This window comes from Sebastes fasciatus, chromosome 14 (assembly GCF_043250625.1).
Source record: "Sebastes fasciatus isolate fSebFas1 chromosome 14, fSebFas1.pri, whole genome shotgun sequence".
Lineage (NCBI taxonomy): Eukaryota > Metazoa > Chordata > Actinopteri > Perciformes > Sebastidae > Sebastes > Sebastes fasciatus.
This window is the reverse complement of record NC_133808.1, coordinates 30,583,238-30,599,608: the sequence shown is the minus strand read 5'-3', so window position 1 is coordinate 30,599,608 and position 16,371 is coordinate 30,583,238. Positions and strand designations below refer to the sequence as shown.

The 16,371-nt window shown below is 39.0% G+C and overlaps 1 protein-coding gene across 1 annotated transcript in view; it reads right to left on the bottom strand.

Moving 5' to 3' along the window:
* Positions 1-15,633, bottom strand: part of xpo4 (exportin 4) — a 61,814-nt gene extending 46,181 nt beyond the window's left edge. Inside the window, exons 1-6 of the mRNA XM_074657863.1 lie at positions 15,486-15,633; positions 12,600-12,705; positions 11,542-11,683; positions 9,402-9,540; positions 5,135-5,251; positions 4,879-5,032 (exon numbers count right to left, since the gene is read on the bottom strand). Of these exons, the coding sequence (XP_074513964.1) occupies positions 4,879-5,032; positions 5,135-5,251; positions 9,402-9,540; positions 11,542-11,683; positions 12,600-12,705; positions 15,486-15,548 (721 nt within the window). The 5' untranslated portion in view covers positions 15,549-15,633. The remainder of the gene's footprint in view (positions 1-4,878; positions 5,033-5,134; positions 5,252-9,401; positions 9,541-11,541; positions 11,684-12,599; positions 12,706-15,485) is intronic.
* Positions 15,634-16,371: the final 738 nt, after the last annotated feature.

Genomic DNA, 16,371 nt, shown 5'->3' with positions numbered 1-16,371 from the left:
AAAGCCCTGATTGTTTGATGGTTTTAAAGATGATCATTCTAGATGTTCCTGTGGTGTGAGAGTGTTTTTTAAGTCCATCCTGGCCGCACCGATCTCAATCGTAAATATTAAACATGTTCAATATGTACGATGGGATCTCCTGTTGTGTGTGGGGAACCCCGAGGACAGCTGATGGCGCAGTCACGTGGGAAAGAACGATAGCCAATAGAGAACCAAGCTGACTGAAGAAGGAAGGACAACCACCGCTGTAGTCACGGCGGCCGCGGCTAACGCACGAGCTAATGCTAAACGTGAAGCATAAAGTAGTAGTAAGATGGAGCTCAGAAATGGAGGACCAGTTTGTTGATTAGTGTTTATTTAACGTGTCTCCATGACTTCATCCATCCATCCTTCGTAATTTTTTAGTACAAAGTAAAAACTAACATCACTAATTCTTCCCGCCCGTCGTCCGCCATGTTTGGTTACACTGAAGTCACGTTTGATCGCGAGCTATTTTGCGAGATTTCCGGAGTTGAGACTCTTGTTGTTGATGAATATGTTAGTGTGTGGTGTTTTGTTTTGGCCAAATGGTTGCCCTCCACACACTATAGGAACAAAACCGTTGAATTTAACAGAACCTGTCGTTATGTGTGGGCTACCTCACATTTTACACATTTGTTAAGATTTGACTAAAGGCCAGCCTTTAGTCGACTAACATTACTTTTCTTTTATATTTATCAGTACATTTCTTTAGTCCATTAGTCTTTTTTTTGTATGTTTTCATGCTGAATGACTTATTTCCAAGAAACTTCAGAGCCCATCTCTGGTAAACACCAGATTTAAAGTGGTGCTTTTGTGTGATTCTTTGTGGAGAAACTCCGTTTTACAGATCTGTCGATTAAATCAACTAATTGATTAGTCAACAAAATCGTACGAGTGTTAATCGACTAATTTTTGGTTGAGGACAACTCTATTCTGGTTATATTACTGCTTTCTGGCAATCCTGGATTGTTTACATCAATGTGATAATGTGCCTTCATTTTTCAAGAATGAATTAGGAAACTAAGAGTTTAGAAAGATAACCAGGCACCAGCCTGTCCTCAAAACTCATCAGTAAAGTGTTCAGATTAATTCTGAAACGGACAACCAATCAGGAGATTCTAAAGCCTTAAGAGAAAGACAACAGTGCCTCCATGGAAGGCCATGCTTTAATCTGAAATAACTTGAGTTTAAGTGAGCTGATACACCGTGAAATCTACACATTCCTCTCTAGTGAAGGGAAGAACAGATGGAGAAAGAGAAAATGAAATGCTACCGAACAAAAGCGCCACCAAAAAATGAATTTAGAGATTCCATCAAAGACATCTAAACAACACGAAGAGGATCCAGCAGAATGGAAGGTGATCTATCTGTCAGCTCAGACAGCCATTTACAGCACCTGACTGCCGCCGCGGCCTCGAGGCCTGACCGCGACCCCGAGCAGAGCCAAGCCCGGTGTGGAGTGACACGGTGTCGCACCGACGCCCGGGGAGCGTGCCTCCACCAGATGACACCAGGGCCGAAGGGTTCAGACGGCGGCGAGGACAGATGACATGCATGCCGCTCGGTTTGTCTAAGAGAGAAACGCCTTTTAAAAAGGCTCTTTGAGGAGTGTGTGCTGTCGTGTGTGTGAAAGGCGACGGCTGTCAGCCACGCAATTAAGGAGAGGCCCCCTGATACCGGCGCTGGCGTGCGCTCGCATCACACAGGCGTGTTGTGACACTTGCAGACAGGCGGCCACACTCATTCAGGCCTCCCAGCGGTCTTCATCAATCTGTTCTCCTTTTCAACAACAGCCCAGACACTTGTAGGCTTTACATGCACTCACATGCACACTGAATTTCAAGGAGAACGCCACTTGATTTGAGAATTCATGTGTTATTTTTATGACCTGAGACAATCAACGTCAAGAAACCAGAGAACTAACAGCTGTATTTACAGGTAACCATAGTACTCTGGGGCCTCATTTTGTTTATGAATTATCCAGCTACTTAATGATTTTGTGAGGGAATATTCAGGTTGCAGGCAATGACACTTAAAAGTCTTTAATGCAACTGTGAAAATGTGACCAATTTAAGACGTTAAAAAAGGAAACTTTAACGTGTTCTGAATCATACTGATTATATTGTCTCATTGTTTTATTTTATTGTATCTATTTTTTTTTAATCTTATTTATGTGATGGCGTATTACAGCCATTGTAGGTCAAAAAATAATAATTACAGAGCCGGGGGAGGGGGTAATATTCCGAGAAAAAAATATCTGAATTTCCTAGATTAAAGTCGTAAATAAAAAAAAACTTGGATAATCTCTGAGATTAAAGTGGCAAATTTACGAGAAAAAATTAAAATATTAGCAAAATTATAAATTCATAAATTTACAAGTAAAAAGCTTGGATATTCTGAGATTAAAGTGGCAAATTTACAAGAAAACTTTACAAATTTGCAAGATTATAAATTCATAAATTTACAAAAAAAACGTGGATATTCTCTGAGATTGAAGTGGCAAATTCATGAAAACATAAATCACAAATTTGAGAGATTATAAAGTCATAAATTTAGGAAATAAAACTTGGATATTCTGAGATTAAAGTGGCAAATTTACGAGAAAAACTCACAAATTTGCGAGGTTTAAATTCATAAATTTACGAGAAAAATACTGGTTGGTATCAGCCCGATATCGGTAAACTAATTTCTAGGTATAAATAACCCTAAAAAATTTAGAAAAATACCCAACAAATCCAGGTATTTAATCACATTAATGCAAAAATGATACCATCCAAAAACAAAAGCCATGAAGCATTAATACACCCTGTCATATTAAAGGGTAACTTGGTACAGTAATTCATATAAATCACAACACCTAATCGTATCGTAGCAAACTTATTAATGCTGAAAAATAAGAACTCTTGTAGCTGAATTAAAGATATTTAATAATCAGTATCCTGCTTCAACCTCATGTACAGTTTACTACACACCCAACACTGATAATAAATTAAACTGTTGTATAAAAACTGACTGCTAAAACACACACGCAGAGGACTTAAAAGTGCGTCTTTGAGAACACACACATATCGAACCGAGCGTGCCGGGCATACCAAGGGGAGCCTCAACAAGCCGAGGCGGGCGGCTGGAATGATACGGAGACGGATGGACACACAGACACCTCTTTGAAAGTGATACATGGCCCGGGCTGGCAGCAGAGCGCCACTCCACAATCCCCTCAGACAGGCAGAGAGGACGCCAGGCTGGGTGGGATTTAGGCCGTAATGAGCCTGGACCGTGCACACACACACACTCACTCACACACGCACTCTCACACACACACACAGACACACTAAGTGCATAAGTTCGCTCAACAATGCGACCAACTGCAAAGATAATATGGATGTGTGCCGCACTACAAAGCAAAACTGACGGTCAGATATGCATTCCTGGGTATCACATATTTGTAGAGCGCCACACACACACACACACAAAAAATCTTCATCTCATTTTATCATGCCGTTTTAATTCTATTTATTTTATTTTTATGCTTTTATTGTTTTAAGATAAATGTTATGATTTTCTGCTTTTATGTTCAGCACTTTATGTAGCATTTTATGCATGAATTGTGCTATATAAATTAAGTTTATTATTATTATTATTATTATTAAATAAGCACACAAACTCACAAACTACTACAATTAGGAGGACATTCCACTGACTTTTCTAACCCCAACACTCTTCTTTTTACCTAAAATCTGCTGCTTTATCAAAGTGAAAAAGACCGACTTCTCTCTCTGGAAACCTATTTTGATTTTCCTAAACAAACCTTTTTACAAGCTGTGTCTCATTTTTGTACTTTTAGCCATCAATATTGGGACTTTGATACTTACTTCACTGCAACAAAGTCAAAGTTAAAATATGCAAAATAGGGCTGGGTTTATAAAAATTGATTTGAATGAGCCGACCGATTCATAAAAACCAGAGATTGATTTTTATTGATATATGCCTTTTCCCATGGATGCTTTAGTCTTCAGCTTCAGCCTTTTGTTTCTTCGCGCAATGAGATCAGGGTATATAAGAGACTAGCGAACCTCAGTTGAATCAAAACATGGCAGGAGCTACTGCCACTGAAGGCAACGCCAAGCCTTAAGGCCGATATCTGGTTGCTCTTTGGATTTAAATGACTATAAAGGCAAAGAAGAGCTGGACAAAACCAAAGCCGTATGTAAGATGTACAAAATTCTGCTGTAGTGTGTTAACGTAATTAGTGATATCCTTAACAATGAACCATGTTAGAGGATTCCTTGTCCAATTTACAGCATCTTTCATATTCCAGCAAAATGGGTATTGTAACTAAAATATCCTTCATAAAAACGATATTGAGTCAAATCAATAAGGTAAATCAGCCCTACTGCAAAATAAAAATAATTTCTATGTTCACCTCGCATTAACTTCCAAATAAGTTGTTTAGATAATGTTAAAATAGTTAAACCAACCTGATCATCTGACTGCTTTTTTTTGTTGCTTACATAACTGTTGGCGTGTCATGGTGCCAGATTTCAGCAATAAAACTGTTAAATTATGTCTCAAACCAATAAAAGTCAATGGCTAAAACTACAAACATGATACCACTGGGATTGTCTGAGTTTTAAAATTTTATTCTGTACCCAACTAGGCCTAATTGCTCTGTAAATTGTATATGCCAAAATGTGAAATGGAAAGCCATAAACTGCACTTAAAGTGTTGTTTTGTATGTAACTGGGACTGACCTGTTTTTCCCCTCGCCATGCTTTTGCAGAATTTATCCAAATTTATGTTATCCTGACCTCTCCAGGTGTTCCGACACCCCGCCATCCTCTGACAAAGAAAGGATATGATTGGGTGGCAGGAAGTTCCAGCAGAGGACCTGGTTGGCCAGAGCCAGGTAGCGCTGGAAGACAGACGACATCTGGGCGTTGAGGTTCTCTCTGCGGCTGAACTCCTGCAGCACCTCCATGGTCAACATGAAGATCTGACGCAGGCCGTCCTCCTGGAAACGAGGGACGGATGGGAGAAGAATGAGTTGAGGAATAAAAGTGTTAATTAACAGCATGTGAAAACACAGAACAGGAAGTGAGGTGGGGGAACAAACCTGGAACATACGCTTGCAGCTGCCGTGGAACTCCATGCTGAGTCCGATGCTGCTGGTCTTACTGGAGCTGGAGAACTCGCTGAGCAGAGCGGTCAGGATGGAGCACGCCAGCGTTTGCTGCAGCAGAGAAGGTAAACTGAGGTCAAACTAGAGCAACGGTCTTCAGTCAAGACCCAAGAAGGAGGGAGGCTTCATGTGCATCATGTATAAAGACTGGTCCCAATTCCATACTTCATACTAATTCTAAGCAAGTAGTGAGTATGTGTGTGTCACACTAGTGAAACTACAAAATTAAAATAAGTTTACTGAAGAAAAAAAGTCTAGTATCAGTGCTCGAAGTGGGCCGGTACTCACCGGTACGCCATACTGACACTTCTACATTTTACTCCTTGGCGTACCGTGACTTTTTCTTGCGTACCGGCACGTCTCACAAGCTGCCGGTACTCTTCTCTGGCCTCTCCATATCAGGTTCTCTGGGAGATTCATAATCATACAGCACAAGCACCAGCGTTTTTGCACCGCCCCTCATAAACCGTATGTGGAGAGCATCTAGACGAGCCGAAGCACGGCACGGGGGAGGAGGAGGTGAGAACGACGCTGCTGTAATTTATTGATTAAATACGTCCTTCATGTACCTTTTTGTAAAATAATTATAATAATAATATATTATATATTATATTATAATTAGTATTATATTATATATATATATAATAATAATTATTGAACTGTTCGTCATAACTTTTTTTTTTTAGCTGTGAACAATTATAATTATTATTATTTAAAAGAATTCAATGTTCAGATGAAGGCTGTTGTATGTGTAAATAATAAAATAAGTATTCAAATATAGTAAGGTTTTGTCTTTAGGAGCATCCTGACTGCGACACGCTGCTCCTAAAACCTGAATGAAGAGCTCACACAGCTCAGCTCTGCATCCATACCTGCCTGTCTGGTTAGCTGCTGTTGATTCCAGGCTATAGGCATCCCATAATATATTATAGAGCGATGCTATAGGCTACAAATAACACAGGAAATCACTTTAACTATTAACACTATGGGTAAATATACAAACACATCACCTTAGCCCTATAATGTTCCAGTTGTATGTTCTATTTTTGGAGAATTACAGGCCTACTATAGAAGATGCATAACCAAAGAAAAATAAATAAATAAATAGCAGCAAAATATTGCTGATACCGGTAGATACCGGCGCCAACATGTGAATAGGGCACTACTACTACTTCAAGCACTGTCTAGTACACAGCTTGATTTTTTATTGTGCCGTTGATGTACAGTATTTTCCCACAATGCAGCACACAATGGAAAAGGAGCAGCTGCAAAGCATTAAAACGCGTTGCGGTTGGTGGTGAGACAGCTCAGCGAAGATCTAACAAAACAAGAACTAGTGTGAAATCTTTGGAGCAACATTTTGTTTTCTCTCTTGTGAGGATTACTTGGTTGTGACGCTCCAGAGTCAGCATGAAATCGACTTCTGTCAGCGCCCATGTTGCATCATTTCCTGTACAGTACATTGATTTTCTTGGTTCACTAACTGTAAAAGTATATACTAGAGTATATCGTTTACTGTGTAGTGTTAGTATGTAGTATGAAACTGGGAGACAGTATAGATATATTTTCATTCTGGTGCACATCAGACATCCATTATTTGGAAAAATTACAACTCTAACAATCTATACATGGATAAATTATCTCTGGTAAGAAGGTACAAACATCATAGGTTATTACATATGGAGGACAGAACCAGCCAAAATCCAAAATAAATAACTTGATAAATAGATTAAATTTACCAAAAATAATATTAAAAATAAATGTAGGCATTAATTAATTGATAAAATGTGACATAAATTGATATTTCTGTTTTAATTTGCTTCTTTATTTATTCACATTTGTATTCATTTTCCTATCTATCTACTCTTCTTTTCAATTTTCTCTTTTATTTATCTTTTTTAATTAACTTTTGATTTTATTTTTGCATGTATTTTTTTATTTATTTTAAATTAATTTTTAAATATGTATTAATTATTAAATGTATGTATTTATTCATTTATTTCTGTATGATTTTCCCTTTATTTATCTCTATTTATTTGCTCCATCCTCCATAATTACAGTTCATTTAAGAATAGAGCTAGTGCTAAAAGGTTTAGTAGTTACAGTAACCATAGTTACATTTGCAAGTCACAATCTCTCAATTTTTAGGATGCCGTTAGGGCTGTAACTAACTAGTGATTTATCCCTTAATTATTTTAAATGCCATAAAATACTAAAATAAACAGTCCAAAATCCAAAATATTAAATTCAGAATTATAAATGAAGCTGTGAAAAGCAACAAATCTTCACATTTGTGAAGCTGGAACCAGAATATTAGCATTTTGTTCTTGATAAATCACTCAATGGTTGATTGATCATTTGTAGTTAAATCAGACTAATTGATTATTCACATCAAACCATGCAAGATAGATGGGGTAAGAGTATATCTGCACCCTTCCTAGTGACCAATGGGGTTTGACTGGATGTATGGTAGGCGGGGATAGTAATATTAACCATCTGATGTACGCTGATGACTTACTCGTCCTGTTTCCTTAGTGATGGCTTACAGCAACTTCTCCATAGTAATCATTATTCTTGCACTGTTTTTATTTTATAATTACTTTCTAATCACCTTACATTTGCATTACGTCCATTAGTCTATTACTCTGTTACAGTGACGGCGCTCTGCAGTTGTTCACTGCTGTGTTTTTATTCCTGTTTATCAGTGTTTTGCGTCGCTTTGTGTGTCGGTTTGTATCTTATAAGCTACTATATCTAATCTTCCAGTTGTAAATGGATGTTGCCCTCTGTGGTTCAGACTCTGAATGTGGTTTAGAAGAGAAACATTTGAGGGATTTCCTTCCAAACAAACACTACATTAGGTGACTTCACTGATCACTTCCTCCTGTCTCCTGTCAGTGAGATCACCTGCTCTCAGCCCTCCAGTTCTTCTTTTCTAGTTCTGGGTTTTAGTTAAAGAAACAGATGAAATAGTGCCCTCTACTGGATTAAGAGGAGAGGTCCAGTTTGTTTTATAATAGAGAAGCACTGAGACAAAGTCAATGTCAATATAGTATTTGAAACATCACAAATACTTTCCCTTCGTGCAGCGATGTTTCACCAGCGTGCTGGTACCGTAAGGTCACCCAAAAAGTTCACATCATCATGTTAGAATGAAAATGCACTTTGACAGAATTTGTACACAAAATTGATTTGATTGCATGAGGAAACTTGATATTAAACTTTCTTCTAACCACAGGAACACGCCTGGAGCTTCTTCTTTGTTTTTTCCTCCAGTACGGCCTTTGTGCCATTTTTTTATTTCCAGACTGAGCTCTCTGTAATCAGAGCCAGATCTCATGCAGGCAGTCTGTAACCAGGACACAATGTGATCCATCAAGTCACAAATATAATAAATATGATCACAGCTTTAACCCAGTTTTGTTAACAAGTGTTCGGCTCATGCTTTAAATACAAGTTCTTCCATTCCTCTGTATTTTGGGTAACGGTTTTTGTTCTTCTCTTCTAAATCGGTGATGGAATATACCTGAGCAATGATCCATTACATGTTTCAAATACATTATGTACTCACACTAGGGCTGTGTTTTGGCAATAATCTGTCGATACGATATGCATCATGATACAGGGGTAACGATTCAGTTTATTGTGATGCTGTAAGTGATATATTGTAATTTTTTTAAATCTAATTTTAGGAAAACTGTTATAGTCACATTTTTAAAATAGGCAAAAATAACACATTTATACTGCATGCAAAAAAAATTGTTTTTTGCCCCAAACTGCATGTGATTATCATAAAGTGGGCATGTCTGTAAAGGGGAGACTCGTGGGTACCCATAGAACCCATTTACATTCACATATCTGGAGGTCAGAGGTCAAGGGACCCCTTTGAAAATGGACATGACAGTTTTTCCTCGCCAAAATTTAGAGTTTGGAGCGTTATTAAACCTCTTTCAAGACAAGTTGGTACCAATGGATTCTTTAGGTTTCCTAGTTTCATATGATGAATGTATCTTCACTCTAGCTTTAAGCGAGAGCCCGCTACAACCTCCAAAAGATCGAATAGCGGCCGGGCTTGACGGTGGGTCGTCGGATTTTTAAGAGGTTTACTAAAAATCTATACAGCGTTTTGAAGAATCTATACAGTATCACAAAACATAATATTGCGATACCGTATCGTGATACATCTGTAAATCTTTCTCACCACTGTGGTGTTCCCGCTGCTGATGAGCTGTCCGACCTCGTGAAAGATGCTTTTACAGTTGATGCTTTTGTCTAGAGAGCCCCTCTTCACGATGACCGCCACCGCCAACAGGATCTGCTCACGGACATACTTCATGAGACTGGAGGGAAACAGAGGAGGCGGTTGGTTATTATAAAGCGATAGTTTGGATTGTTTTGAAGTTTGGTTGTATGAGGTACTTCTCCATAGTCAGTGTATTACCTACAGTAGATGGAGTACCAATAGCAAAACAGAATTTAGACACCTAACGCCGATTTCACACCAGGCAGCGGCAAAGTGCAGCTCACCATAATAATTTCACTGTTTTGCAGCTGGGAGGCGTGTTCATTTGGGAAGAAATTCTTTGTAACATAAGTCAACATGTCACAGAATCTGTTTACTGATTGGCTTCGGGTCCTCTCTGACCGCACTTCGCCGCTAAAAGTAAAATTTTTAGTTTGGCCGCACTTCGGCGCAGAATCAAACAGCCGCAAGACGCCGAGCTTGGGAGCAGCCACTCCTCGCCGCAAGCCAGACTCCTTTGACAAAAACAGTAATTTTACCTCGCAGAAAACAAAAGTTTCTGGTCTAGCGCTTTGGTGAATCTGAACTAACCCTTTAAAACACCAAAGTCACACAATAACACAAACAAACTAACAGATCGAGGCAGCGGTAGACCAGCAACTCCAGGGCTCTGCGAGGTAAATGTACTGTTTTTGTCAAAGGAGTCTGGTGGCTTTGAAGAGAGCATAGATAACGGCTTCAGTTCCCCGTCAGAAAGGGCTGTCTGAGCAGTGAACTGCTTAAACTGATATTGATATTTTTAGGTGTCTAAAATGTGTTTAGCTGCCGCCCCCGTCCACAGCAGAACATTGCTTTGCTCCCGTGCTGGTACTCCTGTCTGTTTCTCCAAACTGAGGGCGTAATACACTGACTATAGAGAAGTACCTCATACAACCCCACTTTAAAACATCCCAACTATCCCTTTAAAGCAATGCTCTGATCCAGAGAGACTTATAATAAGTGCAACAACACTGAACACCAGCCGGGACTCAGAACAGCAACAAAAACAAAGTGAAAGAGAAATGTTGTGTCTGAGGGTTCAATCACAGCTGCAGCTTATTTTCTTTGGCCTGTATCACATGGAAAAGTTGCATTTTTTGCGTTTGTCTACTCAAATGAAAGTAAACAGAAATGCTTCTAGCTTGTTTGTTGAACAGAGTTTTGGTAACCTGTCGCTGCACCGGGTCAGAGACTTTTGGTGGATTTCAGTTTCTGTAACTTGCACATATCAAATTAGTCTGAGCTCTTCTTCTCTGACCTCTCGTTGTTGTTATGAGTGGACACAAGAAGAAACATGATTATGAGCATCAGCCTAGACTTCCCAAGTATGAGGACCTGCTGATGACCCTGTCCAACTCATATTGGGCATAAAAGATTTAATTATTTGATAAAAAAATGTTCTCAGAAAAAAGACGGCAAAGCATTTCAGGAATCTAGTTAGTTGGAGAAACCAATTTTCAAATAGCATCAATATTACTGCACAAACAAATGAACTACTGCTTATATCACCAAGAAGACCATCATATGTCTGTGGTATTTGAAAGGCCTGTTGATGACCTTAAAGGCTCTTGATTTACATCATCTTCTGTGCTTTAGACTTATGTAACGGGAGATTAGGTATATTGATGAATCCCACCCCTCACCAGTGGAGGTCTATAAATGTCATACATACTTCCTGAGACCTGTATGAGACACACGGGTTTAAATATAGCTGCAAGCGGCAATTACAGGTTCAAACCCTTTCTCTGCAAACAGAAGGAAGCAACTCAATTGCCAAAAGCGGCAAGTAGCAACGAGCAGGTTTTAGGCTTCACAAAGCTGATTAAATCACTTTATCTTCTGTCTAGAGGAGTTAAGACCAATCACACACTTGTTTCATACAATGTATGAAGTATTTAATTAACTACACGCTCAAAGTCCTGCCATTTCACCTTTATCAGATGCTAATGAAACTTGGTGTTCAGTATATAGTGCTGGATGTCTCCATTGAGTTTAATCAGGATTGCTATAAGAAAACTTGAGTTTTCCCAAAGGGGTAGTACGCAAGACTTTTTCTTACTTGGGTCTCTGTAAGACGTAGGTGAGGAGGAACGCCCGCAGTGACTCGATGCTGGACTTCTCCAGCAGGATCCACTCCCGCACCACCGCCTCCATGATGGCGGTGGCTGCCTGGAACAGCACATAGTCCACCTTACTGGTCTCTGGAGAGGACGACGGAAAGGGAGGTGAGAGGAGAGAAATACAAGGAGGGAGAAAGATAAAGAAAAGTGGATTAAAATTACTGGGAAAATTCTGCTTTGTGAGTCAGTACATTTACTTACATATACATGCAATTGCATGTTACGTAAATAATGTGAAAACAGTATGAAAAATACCACAAAAGTGGAATCTTTTGCAGCTTTTTTGTTGCCTGTTGGGCTGCAGTTTGCCATGTTATGATTTGAGCATATCTTTTATGCTAAATGCAGTACCTTTGAGGGTTTCTGGATCAATATTTTGTCATTGTTTTGTGTTAATTGATTTCCAGTAATAAATATATACATACATTTACATAAAGCAGCATATTTGTCCACTCCCATGTTGATAAGAGGATTAAATACTTGACAAATCTCCCTTTAAGGTACATTTTGAATGGATAAAAAATGAGTGATTAATCGTGATTAACTATGGACAATCATGCGATCAATCACAATTAACTATTTTAATCGATTGACAGCCCTAGTTTCTACATGACAGCAACAAGTAACAGACACTTGCCAGTTTATTGGGTCTAATACAAACATTACTGTAATTAATCCATCTTCATAAAGGTTATAATGAACAGTTTTTGTTTAAATTAATTAAAAGTGTTGATTGTGTATGATGTCTGAACTGTATATGTCTGTAAAAACAAGATAAGATCTTGTATTACTTGATTTATCCTGAGGGAAATTGTTGTGTAGCAGTTGCAAAGTACAAAGTAGGAAAGAAAGAAAATATAAAATATACACAATGCCAAAGATAGAAACAGATTATCTGTAAGGATCGTAGATAGACACGTATGATAAATTCATGTTTATAAAAATCCTGCAGGTTATAAAGAAGCTGTGCCGGCTGAATGATTACGTGAGTAGTTACCTAAGATGTGTTTGCAGATGGCAAAGGGGGATTTGGATTTCCTGAAGGAGAGGAATATGTGTTCAGCATGCTGCCTCTGTTCTGTGCTGACCATGGACGGCGGTGCCTGGAAACAAACACACACAGAAAAATAAATAGCATTTACACACAAGACTCGGTTTATTTCTATAATTTTCTGTCTTCTCACTTCTCAGCAGCCATTATAGCAGGCATGAATGCACATAAAAACATGGAAATCTGAGCCCTGATTGGCTCATTGACAGCCAATCATGCAGCTGGACGAAGAAAGGAGGCACTATAAGTGGTTCACTATAGATTAGAGACTCTACAGCAATCACTCAGAATGTACAGTAAACATTCAGACTTTATAAACCAGTACTACAAAGAGGAGTATTACCATCACACAGCCTGGTATTAATACTGTAGTCATACTTTATAAAAGAAGTACTTAAACAAGACCGTCAATAACAGAAAACCCTCCATGATAACAGCTCTAAATACTAAACACAGACAGACTTTTACTGAGGAGCGTAAGCCTGATACAGCTCAGCAGGAAAGTCACATTCCAGTCTAATTACAGTAAAATCAGCTCTGAAGGCAGCAGAGGAAAGAAAGACCTCTTTATCTGAGAGCACACATCAATATATTAGGATGAAAAGGCAGACCCAACATTACATTAGCAACTAGTCAGATTCATTTTATTCTAAAACATTCATGCAACTTATCCTGGTTAATCTAGACACTAATATTCAGACATTATGATCCATAATAACTACAACAAAGCCAGACATTACTAACCATCCATTCAGAAGACACCTGCTGACTAACATGTGAAGATAAATCACTAGTATTTAGTGTTGAAGCAGCTAGCTATCGTTTTGACATTAATCAACATTAATCGAATGACATCCCCAATATAAAATAATCTACAACTTTATCCAGTCGATATGTATTCCTTTGCACTGTTTCCAATCTACAGAACACTTTTACATATTGTATGTTGTTGCTTTGTTACATATATATTACACACAATGTTTACCTATTTTTAATATAATAATAACAGGGTTTTTTTGCCTGTCTTTGTTCAGCTTTGTTGTCCTTGTTTTTAGCTGGGTGTCTATTTCTATTTTCATGTAAATTGTTCTGTGTTTAAGTACACACATTTTACCTATTTTTGAACATAATGGTTAATCTAGCTTTGTTGTCCTTGTTTACAGTTTTATGTTTTATTTACCTCCCTATAAATTGTTCTGTATGTTAGTAACATTGAGAACAACTTGTATGTGTACACATACTTGACCAATAAAGCTGATTCTTATTCTATAAAATGATTTTTAATATAATAATAGTTTATTTTTGCCTGTCTTTATTCAGCTTTGTTGTCCTTGTTTTTAGCTGGATGTCTATATTTTATCTTCCTGTAAAATATTCTGTGTTAAAGTAACATTTAGAGCAACTTATCCTGGTTAATCCAGACACTAATATCCATACATTATGATCCATAGTAACTAAAACAATGCCAGACATTACTAACCATCCATTCAGAAGACACCTGCTGACTAACATGTGAAGATAAGTGAGTGCAAAACAAACCCTCTAGAAATTATATAGAAAAATATATACTACAAACATTTCTATATCGTTTTGACATTAATCGACGTTAATCGATTGAATATAAAGTAATCTACTACTTTATCCAGTCTATATTTATTCCTTTGCACTGTTTCCAGTCTACAGAACACTTTTACACATTGTATGTTGTTGCTTTGTTACATATATATTACACACAATTTTACCTATTTTTAATATAATAATAATAGTTTATTTTTGCCTGTCTTTATTCAGCTTTGTTGTCCTTGTTTTGTTTTTGTCTATTTCTATTTTCCTGTAAATTGTTCTGTATATTAGTAACATTGAAAAGAACTTGTATGTGTACAGAGTTTCTATTCTATTCTATTCTATTTCTATTCTAAAACATGATCCTGATTAATCTAGACACTAAAATTCATACATTATGATCCATAATAACTACAACAATGCCAGACATTACTAACCATCCTTTCAGAAGACACCTGCTGACTAACATGTGAAGATAAATCACTAGTATTTAGTGTTCAAATGAAACTAACCCACTAAATACAGACAGTTATCTCAGTCTGGATCATGTTTAAATATAATAACCAAAAGCAAGATGTCAGAGAGAAAGATGAAGCTGTAGCTGATGAACCAGACAGACTCATCAGGACACACATGGAGGAGGTTACTAGCTGCTGGAGACAGGAGGGAGAAGACAGAGGAGGAAGAAGAGCCCAAACACTGGAGGGAAAGGAGAGTTTTAGATCCAAACACTGGAGGGAAAGCAGAGTTTCAGAGGGTTAACACGGTGGTTGATGAGAGGAAGATGAAGAAGATGATGGAGACAGGAGGAGGGAGAAGACAGAGGAAGAAGAAGAGCCCAAACACTGGAGGGAAAGGAGAGTTTCAGATCCAAACACTGGAGGGAAAGGAGAGTTTCAGATCCAAACACTGGAGGGAAAGGAGAGTTTCAGAGGGTTAACACGGTGGTTGATGAGAGGAAGATGAAGAAGATGATGGAGACAGGAGGAGGGAGAAGACAGAGGAAGAAGAAGAGTCCAAACACTGGAGGTAAAGGAGAGTTTTAGAGGGTTAATAGACGAGCTGAAGCTCCAGCAGAACACCGAGCAGAGGAACTTAGTGTAGCCGCGTTGAGAGCTCCTAAAGGCGGGCAGATCTGAGAGGAGACCCGCTGGAGGATGAGGAGGAAGATGAAGATGATTTAGAGCCGTTAAACTGCCCCGGTCTCCCGGTTATTACACACTAACCCTCCCGGCTCTGAAACACCGTTAAAGTCTCTAAGAGTCTCACCATGAGGACTTTAGCAGCGCTCTCCAGCTGGCTGATCACTTCTGCTGCTCCAACAGCCGCCATCTTCACCGGCACGCAAAGATGACGCGACGGGAGAGCGGTGCATTCTGGGATTACAGAGAGGGAGCTGATGCTGGATGCTGGATGGTGGATGCTGGATGGTGGATGCTGGATGCTGGATGCTGGATGGTGGATGCTGGATGCTGGATGCTGGATGCTGGATTCTGGATGGTGGATGCTGGATGGTGGATGCTGGATGGTGGATGCTGGATGCTGGATGGTGGATGCTGGATGCTGGATGCTGGATGCTGGATGGTGGATGCTGGATGGTGGATGCTGGATGGTGGATGGTGGATGATGGATGGTGGATGGATGCTGGTACCAACCCAAATAATAAATCAGGATTTTTAATTAAAGGGACTGTTTATAAGAATCAGAAATGTCTTGTTAACAGCTTCACCTGTGACCGTTAAGTCAAAGAAAGTCAGCATCCTGTTGCTCGTGCTTGTGCTCGCTCTACATAGACATGAAGGAGCATCGCTCAACACAGTGAGGAGACACACGTCAGCTAAAACTACAATATCACGCTATATTTCAGCTGCTTGGCAGTAATGTTAGCTGACCAGACGAAGGTCTCTCCATGAATCACTGCTGATCCTAGTGTTGGCTTTTCCTGCCTCAGCCTCCCGACCGCGGCCGGAGGGAACAGGTGAGACACAGGAGTTTTGGTCGGAGACGATAACGTTTCTCTCTGTGGAGCCCCGTCACTTCACAAGACACGGGAAACCTCTGTTGGTCTGGAGGAGCTGCAGCAGTTATTTCTACACAAACGTCCACTGAACATTCACTAGATATTCTCAGAGCTAAACTAACTCTTCTGCAGTGT